Source organism: Rhinatrema bivittatum, chromosome 6 (assembly GCF_901001135.1).
Source record: "Rhinatrema bivittatum chromosome 6, aRhiBiv1.1, whole genome shotgun sequence".
Lineage (NCBI taxonomy): Eukaryota > Metazoa > Chordata > Amphibia > Gymnophiona > Rhinatrematidae > Rhinatrema > Rhinatrema bivittatum.
The window spans coordinates 2,357,717-2,372,722 of NC_042620.1; the positions used below are offsets into that span (position 1 = coordinate 2,357,717).

Here is a 15,006-nt window from a genome sequence, read left to right on the forward strand (position 1 = left end):
CCCTCACCCACACACCATTCACTAGCTGGGACATGGGGGAAGTCAGGAGTGAGGGTCAGGCAGCTCCCCCCTGTCTGTGAAGCCAGCCTCTCACTAGTAATGCAGGGAGGGAGCTGTCTCAGACTTCACCATCCTCCCCCCCCCCTCACCCACACACCATTCACTAGCTGGGACATGGGGGAAGTCAGGAGTGAGGGTCAGGCAGCTCCCCCCTGTCTGTGAAGCCAGCCTCTCACTAGTAATGCAGGGAGGGAGCTGTCTCAGACTTCACCATCCTCCTCCCCCCCTCACCCACACACCATTCACTAGCTGGGACATGGGGGAAGTCAGGAGTGAGGGTCAGGCAGCTCCCCCCTGTCTGTGAAGCCAGCCTCTCACTAGTAATGCAGGGAGGGAGCTGTCTCAGACTTCACCATCCTCCCCCCCCCCCCCCTTTCACCCACACACCATTCACTGGCTGGGACATGGGGGAAGTCAGGAGTGAGGGTCAGGCAGCTCCCCCCTGTCTGTGAAGCCAGCCTCTCACTAGTAATGCAGGGAGGGAGCTGTCTCAGACTTCACCATCCTCCCCCCCCCCCCTCACCCACACACCATTCACTAGCTGGGACATGGGGGAAGTCAGGAGTGAGGGTCAGGCAGCTCCCCCCTGTCTGTGAAGCCAGCCTCTCACTAGTAATGCAGGGAGGGAGCTGTCTCAGACTTCACCATCCTCCCCCCCCCCTAACCCACACACCATTCACTAGCTGGGACATGGGGGAAGTCAGGAGTGAGGGTCAGGCAGCTCCCCCCTGTCTGTGAAGCCAGCCTCTCACTAGTAATGCAGGGAGGGAGCTGTCTCAGACTTCACCATCCTCCCCCCCCCCCCTCACCCACACACCATTCACTAGCTGGGACATGGGGGAAGTCAGGAGTGAGGGTCAGGCAGCTCCCCCCTGTCTGTGAAGCCAGCCTCTCACTAGTAATGCAGGGAGGGAGCTGTCTCAGACTTCACCATCCTCCCCCCCCCCCCTCACCCACACACCATTCACTAGCTGGGACATGGGGGAAGTCAGGAGTGAGGGTCAGGCAGCTCCCCCCTGTCTGTGAAGCCAGCCTCTCACTAGTAATGCAGGGAGGGAGCTGTCTCAGACTTCACCATCCTCCCCCCCCCCTCACCCACACACCATTCACTAGCTGGGACATGGGGGAAGTCAGGAGTGAGGGTCAGGCAGCTCCCCCCTGTCTGTGAAGCCAGCCTCTCACTAGTAATGCAGGGAGGGAGCTGTCTCAGACTTCACCATCCTCCCCCCCCCCCCTCACCCACACACCATTCACTAGCTGGGACATGGGGGAAGTCAGGAGTGAGGGTCAGGCAGCTCCCCCCTGTCTGTGAAGCCAGCCTCTCACTAGTAATGCAGGGAGGGAGCTGTCTCAGACTTCACCATCCTCCCCCCCCCCCTCACCCACACACCATTCACTAGCTGGGACATGGGGGAAGTCAGGAGTGAGGGTCAGGCAGCTCCCCCCTGTCTGTGAAGCCAGCCTCTCACTAGTAATGCAGGGAGGGAGCTGTCTCAGACTTCACCATCCTCCCCCCCCCCCCCCCTCACCCACACACCATTCACTAGCTGGGACATGGGGGAAGTCAGGAGTGAGGGTCAGGCAGCTCCCCCCTGTCTGTGAAGCCAGCCTCTCACTAGTAATGCAGGGAGGGAGCTGTCTCAGACTTCACCATCCTCCTCCCCCCCCCTCACCCACACACCATTCACTAGCTGGGACATGGGGGAAGTCAGGAGTGAGGGTCAGGCAGCTCCCCCCTGTCTGTGAAGCCAGCCTCTCACTAGTAATGCAGGGAGGGAGCTGTCTCAGACTTCACCATCCTCCCCCCCCCCCTCACCCACACACCATTCACTAGCTGGGACATGGGGGAAGTCAGGAGTGAGGGTCAGGCAGCTCCCCCCTGTCTGTGAAGCCAGCCTCTCACTAGTAATGCAGGGAGGGAGCTGTCTCAGACTTCACCATCCTCCCCCACCCCCCTCATCCACACACCATTCACTAGCTGGGACATGGGGGAAGTCAGGAGTGAGGGTCAGGCAGCTCCCCCCTGTCTGTGAAGCCAGCCTCTCACTAGTAATGCAGGGAGGGAGCTGTCTCAGACTTCACCATCCTCCCCCCCCCCCCTCACCCACACACCATTCACTAGCTGGGACATGGGGGAAGTCAGGAGTGAGGGTCAGGCAGCTCCCCCCTGTCTGTGAAGCCAGCCTCTCACTAGTAATGCAGGGAGGGAGCTGTCTCAGACTGGTATCAGGGATAGGGCACTGAGTGCAGGAAGATCACAACACCCCTGGTATCAGGAATAGGGCACAGGTTCTAGTCATATTGACTGATCACGTTACTTTTTTTGTCAACTACCAACAGTTTCCATTTCCCATCCCCCCAACCATCACCTCAGTTGGAACCTTGGTAACATCAATAGATAAGAGGGCAGCCAGCCAATAGGAACACATATTCATTCCTAACTGACTTTTACTGACCTGGAAAGTGTCAATTTGTATCATTTTCAGTTAGTGCGCACTAACTGGGAGTTAGTGTGCACTAACTCCCGTTAGTGCGCACTTACACGATTTAACGATTTTTAACGATAAATCGTTAGAATTTTTATTGTATTGTGTTCTATAACGATTTAAGACGATATTAAAATTATCGGACGATAATTTTAATCGTTAAAAAACGATTCACATCCCTAATTCACACACAATTGATGATATAAGATTTTTTGTGATTAAATAGTTAAAATTTACACCGGGGGGGGGGGGGAAATATTTCTCAGAAATTGTACAATGTGAACATTTTATTTTTAATTGGTGAACTATGTCCCCTTATGGATTTAATAGCGATATAGAATGGTCAGCATTTGTGTGATTGTATAGAGTTGGAGGGTACATTTTTGAGCAACAGGATCGGCTGATATTTGAACAATATGATTGGCTGATATTTGAACAATACGGGTACAAGGAGTGACATATGCAAAGAGGAGGTATTGTACATTTTTGAGTGATATCATTGGTTGACATTGGTACAATACAATTGGTTGATATTTGAATAAAATGTGAGGCATAATGCAAGTAAATGATAGAACACCATGGACTCTGGTGGCGTTCTCCCCCCCCCATAGAAAAGCAAAGTACTGTGTACAGTACTTGAATACTGTGTACAGTTCTGGTCAACGCAAAAAAAAATATAGTTGCACTGGAGAAACTACAGAGAAGGACGACCAAATCGATTAAGAGGATGGAGAAGTGATAGCTGAGGGGGGATATGATAGAGATCTTTGAAATCATGAAAGGTCTAGAACGGGTAGATGTGACTCGGTTATTTACACTTTCGAATAATAGAAAGACTAGGGGGCACTCCATGAAGTTAGCAAGGGGCACATTTAAAACTAATCGGAGAAAATTCTTTTTCACTCAACGCACAATTAAACTCTGGAATTTGTTGCCAGAGGATGTGGTTAGTGCAGTTAGTGTAGCTGGGTTTAAAAAAGGATTGGATAAGTTCTTAGAGGAGAAGTCCATTACCTGCTATTAATCAAGTTTACTTTGGGGTAGATTTTCAAACACGGCGCGTTCGTGTACTTTTGCTTGCGCTCCAGGCGCAAGCAAAAGTACGCGGGATTTTAGCGGATACGCGCGTAGTCGCGCGTATCCGCTAAAATCCTGGATCGGCGCGCGCAAGGCTATCGATTACGTATAGCCGGTGCGCGCCGAGCCGCGCAGCCTACCCCCGTTCCCTCCAAGGCCGCTCCGAAATCGGAGCGGCCTTGGAGGGAATCCTCTAACGCCCTCCCCTCACCTTCCCCTCCCTTCCTCTACCTAACCCACCCCCTCGGCCCTGTCTAAACCCCCCCCCTTACCTTTGTCGGGGGATTTACGCCTCCCGGAGGGAGACGTAAATCCCCGCGCGCCAGAGGGCCCCTAGCGCGCCGGGACGCGACCTGGGGGCAGGTACGGAGGGCGCGGCCATGCCCCCGGACCGCCCCGGGCCATAACCACGCCCCTGGGCCCGCCCCCAAAACGCTGCCGACACACCCCGAAAACGGCGCGGCGCTCGGCCCCGCCCCCGACACGCTCCCCTCCGAAAACCCCGGGACTTACGCGAGTCCCGGGGCTCTGCACGCGCCGGTAGGCCTATTTTGGGCGGATTTAGGCAAGCAGGGCTCTTAAAATCCGCCCCTTAGGGAATAGCCACTGCTATTAATTGCATCAGTAGCATGGGATCTTCTAGGTGTTTGGGTAATTGCCAGGTTCTTGTGGCCTGGTTTGGCCTCTGTTGGAAACAGGATGCTGGGCTTGATGGACCCTTGGTCTGACCCAGCATGGCAATTTCTTATGTTCTTATGTCTGCTAATGGCCTTCTTGTGTAATTAAATTTGAAAGCGTGGTATTTTTGTAAGTAACAATTTTGTTTGTATATGTTTAATATCTGATATGTTATATTTGTAACAAGTTAAATTTTTTGTGTGTTTGTTGCAGCTATACAAGAATAGTGTCAGGAATTTGACGTGATTTTGAAAGTTTTTTAGAAGACTTTTTATAGTATTTTTTTTTGTTTCATTTTTTTCATTGTTGTGAAGAAGAGATGTTATTGTGGGTTATATCCTGAAGGATTATTTGTCTTGTTATACAGAATGTCCCCCTGAAGAAGCCCAGAGGGGTAAAACAAGGGTCCCTTATACGGGATGCTTAAGCAGGGATTCTTGAGAATTTGAATACTTCGTGTTGAGAAGGGGAAGCTTGAAAGCTTAAGCTGAAATATATCATGTTGAGAAGGGGAAGCTTTAGCTTTTGAGTAGAAGCATATTAAATCGTGAAAGTATTGCGTTCGTGCCTGCTTTCGCCCTCGCTCCACCATCTCTACCCTTGTGGCGACTCCCTCCATGCCTGATGGATGGCTTGCTGCCGCGGCGTCTCCATGCCACTTCTCCCCGGTGTCCCCAGGCCGGCTCAATGCTGCGAATCCGCCATGTTCCTGATGATGTAGGGCGCGCATACGCGCTCCGAAGTATGTTACAGCAAGGGCGCGAACCTCAGGGGCGTCCTCCTGTATTGACGTCATCCACTTCCAACATAAAAGGTCTTTACTTTTGCTAACAGATCGAGTTAGCAAGGACTCCGATTGGACTAGCTCCGGCTGTCCAAGACTACTTTGCACCCAAAGGATTGCTTGCAGGATTTCCATCAGACCCGCTTCACTCTTGCAACATTGCCTGTCCGGACCTACAAGGGGTACCCGCTCCTCAGGGGCCTCATTCTTTTTCTCTATTTCAGACTACAGAAAGGAACCGGTACTCGCTCCTCGAGGGCCCATGTTCCTAAAATCTCTGAAGATTCTCCTTGCCCAGAAGCTATCGCAGGTACAGACATTTGTGAGTTATTATTTCAGACTACAGATAGGAACTGGTACTCACTCCTCGAAGGCCTAGGTTCCTAAACCCTCTGAAGACTCTCTATTGCCTGGAAGCGATCGTAAGAGACGGACATTGTGAGTTATTATTTCAGATTACAGATAGGATCCGGCACTCGCTCCTCGAGGGCCTATGTTCCTGAACACTCTGAAGATTCTCTATTGACTAGAAACTATTCCAGATACAAATTATTGTGAGTAACCGCCGCTCTCTCAGAGCTTTCCCTGGAACCAGGTACTCGCTCCTCGAGGGCCTAATCCTTTCCAGCTACTGAGCCATCTCAAGACCTTATGTGAGTTATCACCTAGTACTGGCTATATATATCTGCATACCCTGTCTATTCACTATCTACAGTCTCTTTGCAGCTCACCAACCTTGGAATCGCAGTTCCAGTACCTAAGGGACTTCTGCCCTGCCGGGCATACCAGCTCATTACTGCCACCTCTGGTGGTTATACTACCTTTCTAATAAAAGAACTATCTGTGTCTGTCTCCATACTCCAGCCTAGCCGGTGGTCCCTCTCGGGACTCCCTCCTGGGGGCGCTGTCATCTGCCATCGGCACAAGGATTCACCTATCTACTTTCTGTCCAGCTGAGCAACATCTCTAGTACTCCGCTGGTACAGATTGCCAACTCTGCAGTCTACATCATAACATATTGCCAGTCCTTAGCAGACCCATAGGAGGCAGTACACTACAGACTGCTACTTCTCCCCTTTGGGGAAGGGATTCTATCAGACTGCTATTTGCATCTGCTAGCTCCTCCCATCCGCATAGCAAAACCCATCACATTGCTAACCCACTAGCAGATCCCACAACAGAAAGTGATACCCAAACGGGAAGTTTGAGTGAATCAGGAATCATTTTTGGGACATTGTCATAAATATATACACATGAGATGAATTTAATATAGGGAAGAAGAATTGGTGATGATGTAACTTGACAATATATAAATGTATTGGTTTTATGTAATGAAACACATTGTGTTTTATTTTTTATAGTATGAATAAGGAATGAATGGAACATGTACAATAAGTTTATGTTGCAGTCACGATGGGAGGGAGCGCTAGGGGCGCTGCCCATTGTGGGACCAGATCTGTGGATGGTGCCCTTGCGGTGAAACATCCCTGTTGGAAAGACTGGAGAAATCTGGAGACCCTGACCCTCTACCGGACCTACACGCTTCCGTGAGACCACCAACGCAATGGTGGTCTCTAAATGGTCCTCCGATCATTCCAAGCCCTTTTGGACTGCTGCTGGGATGCTGCAAGAAGCAGCAGGCCGGACACAGGACAAGGCGGTTGAAGACATCTGACACAGGACAAAACTCAGGCATTGATGAAGACGAAGACTCAAGCATTGAGAAAGATGAAGAATCAGATGTTTGAGGAAGGACTTGGAAGGAACGCTGCTAGGCCACGCACCCTACACATCCCAGCCGGGATGGTCATGGACCACTTTGGAGGTGAAGCAGCCAAGCTGACATCGACTCAAATACATTAGAGTTCAAGATGGCAGTGAGTACTGAAGAGAAGGGCTGGTCGCGGACCATGAGGGACGGGTCAGCATGGAGCTTAGTACATCTGGACGAAGACATCAGACTGGAACGGAAGATCAATGGAGAACATCTAGAACAAGGATGAAAACATCAGGCTGGAACGGAACATCAATGGAGAACATCTGGACAACTTGGAAACACGGACATCAAGGAAACATCAAAGACATCAGTGCAGAGACTGGAACATGGAACGAAGACGAGGGATCCCATATGGAACATAGTGCCTAGGAGAAGCTGGAAGACATGGAGTCCTAAGGAGGACTTGCTCCTTGCGAAGGAGAGGAGTGAATGCTGGAGGAGCCCTTTTTTTAGGGCTGGAGAGGACTACGCCCAAGGAGGAGCCTGTACGTGGGACCAGAGGGACCACTCCCTCCTGGCCCTTTAACTCTGGAGGAGAGACACGGGCCCACCCTTAGGAAGGCAGGAACAGGAAGTCTGCAGGACCCTGGACAGCGGCCCTGCAGACGCTGTCATCGAAGCAATGGAGGAGCCAGAGCTGGTCCTTGCAGGTCCCGACGTTGGAGGTGGCGTCCTGCTGCTGAAGAGGAGAGCCAAAGGCGGCTCAGAAGCTGACGTCGGCGGTGGCCTCCTGCCATGTTGGGGATGGTGATGGTGGCTTCCTGCCACTGAAGAGCAGGCCTCAGGCTTGTGGGAAGATGGCGGCCTCTGGGCTGCGGAGAAGGGACCTCGGCACGACTCCTGCCTCGCCGGCACAATGGTGGCCCAGGACCGCGGGAACCAGGCATCCGCGGCTCCTGCTGCAAAGTTAAGAGGCCTCCCGTGGCTCCAGCCATGGGAGGAATCGCAACAGTTTATTTATATTATGCTGCTTTTTCAATAAACATTTGTAAGTAAATATTGTTGGTTTGTATTTGTATATATTTTTCCCATTTATTATGAGATAGGTTTATTACATATTGGGAATATGGTGTAATTATACCCACCATTAATTTGTTCTAACTATAAGACAGCCAAGGATATTCAGCGACTAACCTGCTCAGCTGGATAGTGACATCATATTGACCTCAGAGGATCCTTAATTTCTGAAAGAGGGAAGAGCAGTTAGCAAAGAGGTTAACATGAAATGTTAGAAGTCCCATCTCCGAGCAGGTTATCCCCATGCTTTCTGTTTAGGATTGTAACTGCTGCTCTGTGCAGGTTACCCCTTTGCCTTCTGTTTGTTGCGTGTCCCATCCGCGGCAGGCCCACGACCAGGCCTACTCACTCTTGCAGCTCTGCTCCCGGACCCGGATCATCCTCGCTCGCGGCTGTGGGCAACCACCTATGCCCCCGAGCACCTGCTGCCTCCTCGGCTGTTTCTGACTCCTCCGTGGACCTTCTCAGCTCCCGGCAGGTCTCCCCGTGTGGCCCGCAGGGAGACGCCATCGTCCGGCCTCCTGCAGGCCCTGGCGTAGGCGCGCACGTGCCTCCTGTACCTTTAAAGGGGCTACAGCGGAAAACCAGCCCGCGGCCCCGGATGATGACATCATTGGGCCCTGCTTTTTAAAGCAGGGCCCCGCCACTAGTTCCTTGCCTTGGCAACAGGTCTTCATGTTTGTTCGTGTGCTCGTTGCCCATCGTTCCTGGTTCCTGATCCTGACTCCGTTCCTGGTTCCTGCTCCTGACCCATACCTTGGTCCCTTCCTAGTCTTGTTGGAATGATTCTCTGGCTATAACCCTTGCTACATTGGACCACGCTCAGGACTAATTCTCTGGCTTTGACACTTGCTACATTGGACTACACACTGGACTGACTCTCTGGCTTTGATCCTTGCTCTGCTCTGACTAGTACCTTGTCTTGCTCAGCCACCTGCCCTTGAATTCTATCTGGACTTGGCCTTTAGGCTTCGGCCTCTATTACCTGGATGCCCCCTGTCTTCGCCCTGTTCCTGTTGGTGCCCAGGTTTCTGGATCCCTGCTTCGTCCGGACCTACGTCGGTCCCTTGATACCTCTGCTGGTTCCCGGCAACCCTTGCACCTCATCTATTGGGAGTCATCACAAGGAGGCCCACCTAAGACCAGCCGGCCCCAGCAACCAAAGCCTCAACCTGCGTGGAACGTGGGCTGGTATTGGCGAAGCTCCAGTTGGCCTCCATCTCCTAGTCAGCTCCACCTCCTGATGGTGGGGACCCTTGGGGCTTGCCCTACGGGTAGCATCAACCCCACCTTGGACCAAGGGTCCACCACCAGCACAGCACTGCTTTGGGTTGTAATTGCCACTCTTCTGCTGAGCATAATTACAGAATAGGTGACAGGGAACTTCTCACCATTAAGTTGGCCCTGAAGGAATGGTGCCACTGGCTGAAGGGCGCCCAGCATCGGATTATGATCTATACCAATCATAAGAATCTGGAACACCTTCAGCACACCCAACGTCTGAATGGCCCAAAAGGCTCACTGGTCCCTTTTCTTCACTCGTTTTGATTTTGAGTTGAGATACTATATGGAAAACAAGAATACCCGGGCTGATGTGCTCTCTCACTCTTTCCTACCAGAGGATCTTCCCAAACCACCACAGCACATCATAGATCCAGCCCGAATCATCTTGTCCACCTCCTTGACTATTCCTCCAGAGAAAACAGTTATTTCCCACAGACTATGCAATATGGTGTTGAGATGGCCCGACAACGCCCGTGTAGCAGGCCACTCTGGATGGGCTTGGACTCTTATTCTTCTCCAACCCTACTATTGGTGGGCACAGATGCAACACGACATATAAGCCTATGTGGATTCTTGTCCCATCTATGCACAGCAGAAACCATTGGCAGGATGACCCTGGGGTTTGTTACAGCCATTGCCAGCACCCAGGAAACCCTGGACCCACTTGTCCACCAACTTTGTGGTGGACCTCCCCATCTCAAATGGCTGTTCTGTTATTTGGGTTGTGATTGACTGCTTCTCAAAAATGGCCCATTTTGTCCATCTTACAGGCCTTCCCATGGCACCCGAGCTCACTCGACTCTTTTCTCGGCATGTCTTCTGCTTACATGGGTTACCCCAGTATGTGGTCTTTGACCGAGGCTCTCAATTCATAGCTCAATTCTGGAGATCTCTATATAAGAAATTCAACGTTTCTCTGAACTTTACAACCGCCTACCACCCATAGGCCAATGGCCAGGCTGAGCGGACCAACCATTCCTTAAAGACCTTCCTCAGGGCCAGCGCCAACGATCAGCAGGATAATTGGGCTTAGCTCTTGCCTTGGGCAGAATTCTTGCATAACTCACATGCCTGCAACTCTATGGGATTGTCACCGTTCCAAATCGTATACAGTAGGCAACCCCTACCTTCATTTCCTGATCCTCTCGCTGTTCCATCACCAGTGGCTCAATTGACAGCAATGGAACTCCAGAAATTATGGGTTCACACCTCAAAGATGTTACAGAAGGCAGCCAACCAGTTCAAGAAATCAGCCAATACCCATCGCAGACCTGCACTTCAGTCTAAACCAGGAAATAGACTCTGGCTTAGTACTCACTATATCCGGCTTTGACTACTGTCTATGTGCCTTGCCCCCAGGTACATCAGAGCATTTCCTATCTCTAGGCAGACAGCTACATTTACCTATTTCCTTGGGAGTTCACATCTTCCACATAGAGGAAACGCGCTCTATCCACTGCGGGTCCCACACTCTGGAACTCGCTCCCACCGGATCTTCGTATAGAACCTTGCCACACTACGTTCAAAAAGAAGCTAAAGACCTGGCTTTTCGCACAAGCATTCCCGGACATCTAAGAGTCGAAAGAATACAATCTCTGTATTCTACCAAAGGATAGACTTTGAACCACCTCCCCCTGTACATAGGTTTGTACATAGTTTTCTCAGCAGCATTATCAAAACAAATTGGACATGCTAAACACATGTCGTTTCTATAGTTACTTCCTATAATCCCTGTTATGCCCACCTCTTTATCTGTTACCTGTTTGAAGTGTTTTTCTCGTTTCAATGTAAATCGCCCTGCGAGGCGTTAGTTTTATTTCCTTGTAAACCGAGGTGATATGTATTTTATACAGGAACCCCGGTATATAAAAACTAATAAATAAATAAATCTCCTTCCTAAAGCCATTAGTCCTTTCTTGGCCCTCACAGAGACCACTGAAACTCCAGGAGATTTCCTCCGAAACCAATATTACCTATCAGATGAAGGACATCCTCAATGTCCATCAACGAGGTAAGAGATGGGAGTATCTCATATCTTGCGAAGGTTACAGCCCAGAAGAAAACACCTGGGAACTGCTTCCAATATTCTAGATGAGTCTACTGCATGAATTCCATGCCGCACATCCTAGGAAACCTAAACCTCCGGGGAGGGGGTTTAGAGGAGGGGGGACTGCTATACATGGAGGACCAATGGCCAACCCTGCAGCCCACCACCACTATCTCTCCATCAGGCCTGGCTGTGTGGCCTCACAACAGCTCTCCTCCTGCCTGGGGTGGGCCCTATGTGGCTCTCTCTGTGGAGCATGGCAAGGCTCCGCTCTGGCCTCTAGTGATACCATTGAGGCCGCTGCTTGGGGCTCTTCTCCTTCCGGTGCTTTGGCCCCACCTCCTTAGGTGCGCATGTGGCTGTTTCCCCCACATTTAAAGGGTCAGTGGCAGGAATGATCAGCTCCGGGTAGGCGTAACTTCTGAAACAAAGGTGGAGGGGATTTAGTTAGGGCTGGGGGGGTGGGCTAGATAGGGGAAGGGAGAGGAAGGTGGGGGGGATCGAAAATCGGAGCGGCCTTGGAGGGAACGTGGAAAGCCATCGGGGCTCCCCCTTGGACTCGGCGTGCACAAGTGTGCACCCCCTTGCGCGTGCTGACCCCGGATTTTATGACATGTGCGTGCATGTTATAAAATCCTGTGTACATTTGTGTGCAGCAGGTAGCGTGCACAAATGTACCCCACGCGCGTAACATTTAAAATCGGCCCCTAAGATCTCAAAATAAAGGTCTAATGACTGTCCCCACAATACGGAGCACACACCTGGCGCATGTAAGAGATCATGTGGAATTCCCTACCTGAGATGTTACGTTTAATACCAGGTAGAAAGAGATTTAAATGTGAGCTAAAAACAGTGCTGATCAAAAATGCATGCAGCCTAACTTAAAACATCAGAATGCAGAGATCCACAATAACAAGGACCAGAAATTCTAATTAATGCATGAGGAACAAATTTAACGAGAGATTGTAAAAAGCCTGGGGATGAGGTAGTTCCTGGCTCTGACATAGCTCAACATTCACCTCTAGTCAGCCACCAATCCTCTCCATAGGAATCCCATCAGACCATTCCTCTCCTCCTCAGGATCTCAACTATTCAAAATCTGTGCAAAAACTAGGAGTGAAGGTTCATAAAATTCCTGACCCTCGAAAGGAAATATTTGTGCCATCAATCCCTCTGATGAAGCCGTCGTGGTGAAACAGTGGCCTCTGTTGGGGTATCCTGTTGCATACATTGTATCAGTGCAAACTTTGTAATTATAATTTGAACTTTTATATTCATGCACAGTTGTATAATTTTGATTTTATTGTATAAATGTTTGCAGGCATGAAAGGTATATGTGCAAGACGTGTGCTATGTGTTTTGTAATTAATGCATCTGTTGTGTGAATAATTAGTTAGGTTTGGGCAGTGAGGGTTCTAGAAGTCCATAAGATTGTGTTAGAAAACTGACCGGTGTTACACATTGACAACAAGGTGAATTATATCTTATAAAGAATAATTAGTAATTCCCTTCCTTTTTTGCTTTGGATTTATGTCTTTTGGGAACTGGATGTACCTTCATTATATTGTTAGAAAAGTCCATAAACCATTATTAAGGAGGACTTGGGAGAATTCACTCCTTATCCTTGGGATAAGCACTTAAGCAGCATGGAAACTATTGACCTCAGGAATCCTGCCAAGTGTTTGTGACCTGGATTGGCCTCTGTTGGAAACAGGATGCTGGGCTTGATGGACCCTCGGTCTGACCCAGCCTGGCAAAACTTATGTAAACGTTGTCACAGTATCCAAGGGAGGGTAATTTGTATTCCATTTAGCCCACATGAAAAGTTGGCTCATGTGCTGTGACCCCTCTTTTATGTTTTTTTGTAATTGGCATCAATCCCATAAGGCGATATTCAACAGGCAGGAGCATTTCCACACCTCTCCATGTACGTTTGGTCCTGGGCTATTACATAGCTAATTCACTCCTTTTCATTTGCTTCAGAACGAGAAGTGAAGATCCTGAAGGAACTTGAAGCTATTAACATACAGGAGGGTGACAATGCTGTATTCATGTGTGAGGTTTCACCCCAAGATGTGAGAGGTGACTGGTTCAAGAACGGAGAGAACCTGAAAAGCACAAATAGAATTAAAATACGGCAAGAAGGTGAGGAAAGCTGCAGCCTTAGGCACGAGAGCCAGAGAAGGCTAGGGACTCAGGAGAGGCTGGGACCTCAGGCAGGAGAGCCCAGAGGAGGCTGAGGTCTGAGGCACAAGGGCCCAGGGGAAGCTGGGGTATCAGGCAAGAGGACCCAGGGGAAGTGCGGGCCTCAGGGGAGGTTGTAGCCAAGGGTCCATATTAGGCTAAAGCCCCAGCTGGAAGGGAAAGGAAGGCTGGGTAGCAGCGGAGGCCTGGGCTCTTGATGTTGGGTCTCATAGAGGGTTCTCTGTGCATGGGGAACATTGGAGGTTGAAGCTCCTATAATGGGGACTGGAGCTCTGGGTTTGGTAAGCAGTGGAGACTGGAGATCACATTACAGGGAACAGTAGAGGCTAGAGCACTGGATGTAGGAGCTGGTGGAGGTTGGGGCTCCAAGTGTGAGGCTTGATGAAGCACAAGGTTCTGAACATGAAGGCCCAGGGAGGTTAGAGGTCTAGGCTGGAGCACAGTGGAGCCTAGGGATGCATAAATTTAGGATTCATCTCATTGTCATGTTTCATTCTCCATCTCTTCTCAGGATCAAAGCACTTCCTGCTCATCTGTGACATCCAGATGGAAGACGCTGGAGAAATAGTATTCAGAGCTAAAAAGGCCATGTCCAGAGCCCCCCTCACTGTAGCTGGTATGACCACAACATTCACTGTAAGAAACATATTAAAACATATTTGTATGTGACTCTGAGGGGAGTAACATGAGGACAGTCTTCAGAGGCAGATGGTACCTGATAGACTAACTGATTTATTGAAGTATGAGCTCTTCAGGATGAGAGTCCACTTCATTGCTAACCAAGTGTTGGGTTGAGTGCACCAATCTTTTAATATTTCACTCAATGAAAAAGGAATGGAAAAACATTGACTTACCTATCTATCTATCTATCTATCTATCTATATATATATATATATATATATATATATGATATATGATCTGTTGCGCTCCACCCACGGCTGGAGCCATGGGAGGCGCTTACCTTCAAGGCCCAGAGGCCGCAACAGAAGCCAGGGCCTTGCCTGGGGCTGCCAACGTCAGGTACTTCTGTGGCCCAGCCTCCATCTTGCCAGCGCGGCAGGAGCTGTGCCGGGCTTCTCCGATGCAACAGGAAGCCGCCGACGCTCTTGCCCCCTCCAGGGGAGTGGTCCTCACTCCTGCAGCAGGAAGCCGCTCTTCTGCCTCCTCTTTGTGGCTAGACACCGCTGACTTTGCCAGGGCCTGCCCTGAGGCCCAGCTTCTCTGCTCCGTCTCCTCTCTGCACAGTGGCAGCATGGCCGTTGTCCAGGGTCCTGCCCCTTCCTTCCTAAGGGGCGGGCCTGCAGCTTCCTTCTGTATTTAAAGGGCCAGCCAGGTGTGGCCCATCTGAACTCCTCCCAGGGAGTTGCCTGCTTCCTGCCCTATAAAAGGGCTTCTCCGTCAGTCAGTCCTTGCTTCAGCAAGGAGCTAGTAGTCCTCCTGGCCTACTTCTCCCAAGGACTCCTTGTTTCCAGCTCCTTCCTGGCATTCTGATTTCATCCATGGACTTCCGTGTATCCTATATCTTCGTATCTTCATGGTCTCCTTGATGTGCCTGAGTTTCCTTGATGTCCCGATGTTCCTTGATGACTCA

The 15,006-nt window shown here is 50.3% G+C and overlaps 1 protein-coding gene across 1 annotated transcript in view; it reads left to right on the forward strand.

The window, feature by feature from the left end:
* LOC115093337 (obscurin-like protein 1) overlaps positions 1-15,006 on the forward strand; it is a 143,124-nt gene that overhangs the window by 90,539 nt on the left and 37,579 nt on the right. Inside the window, exons 9-10 of the mRNA XM_029604964.1 lie at positions 13,194-13,355; positions 13,927-14,031. Coding sequence (XP_029460824.1) covers positions 13,194-13,355; positions 13,927-14,031 — 267 coding nt within the window. The remainder of the gene's footprint in view (positions 1-13,193; positions 13,356-13,926; positions 14,032-15,006) is intronic.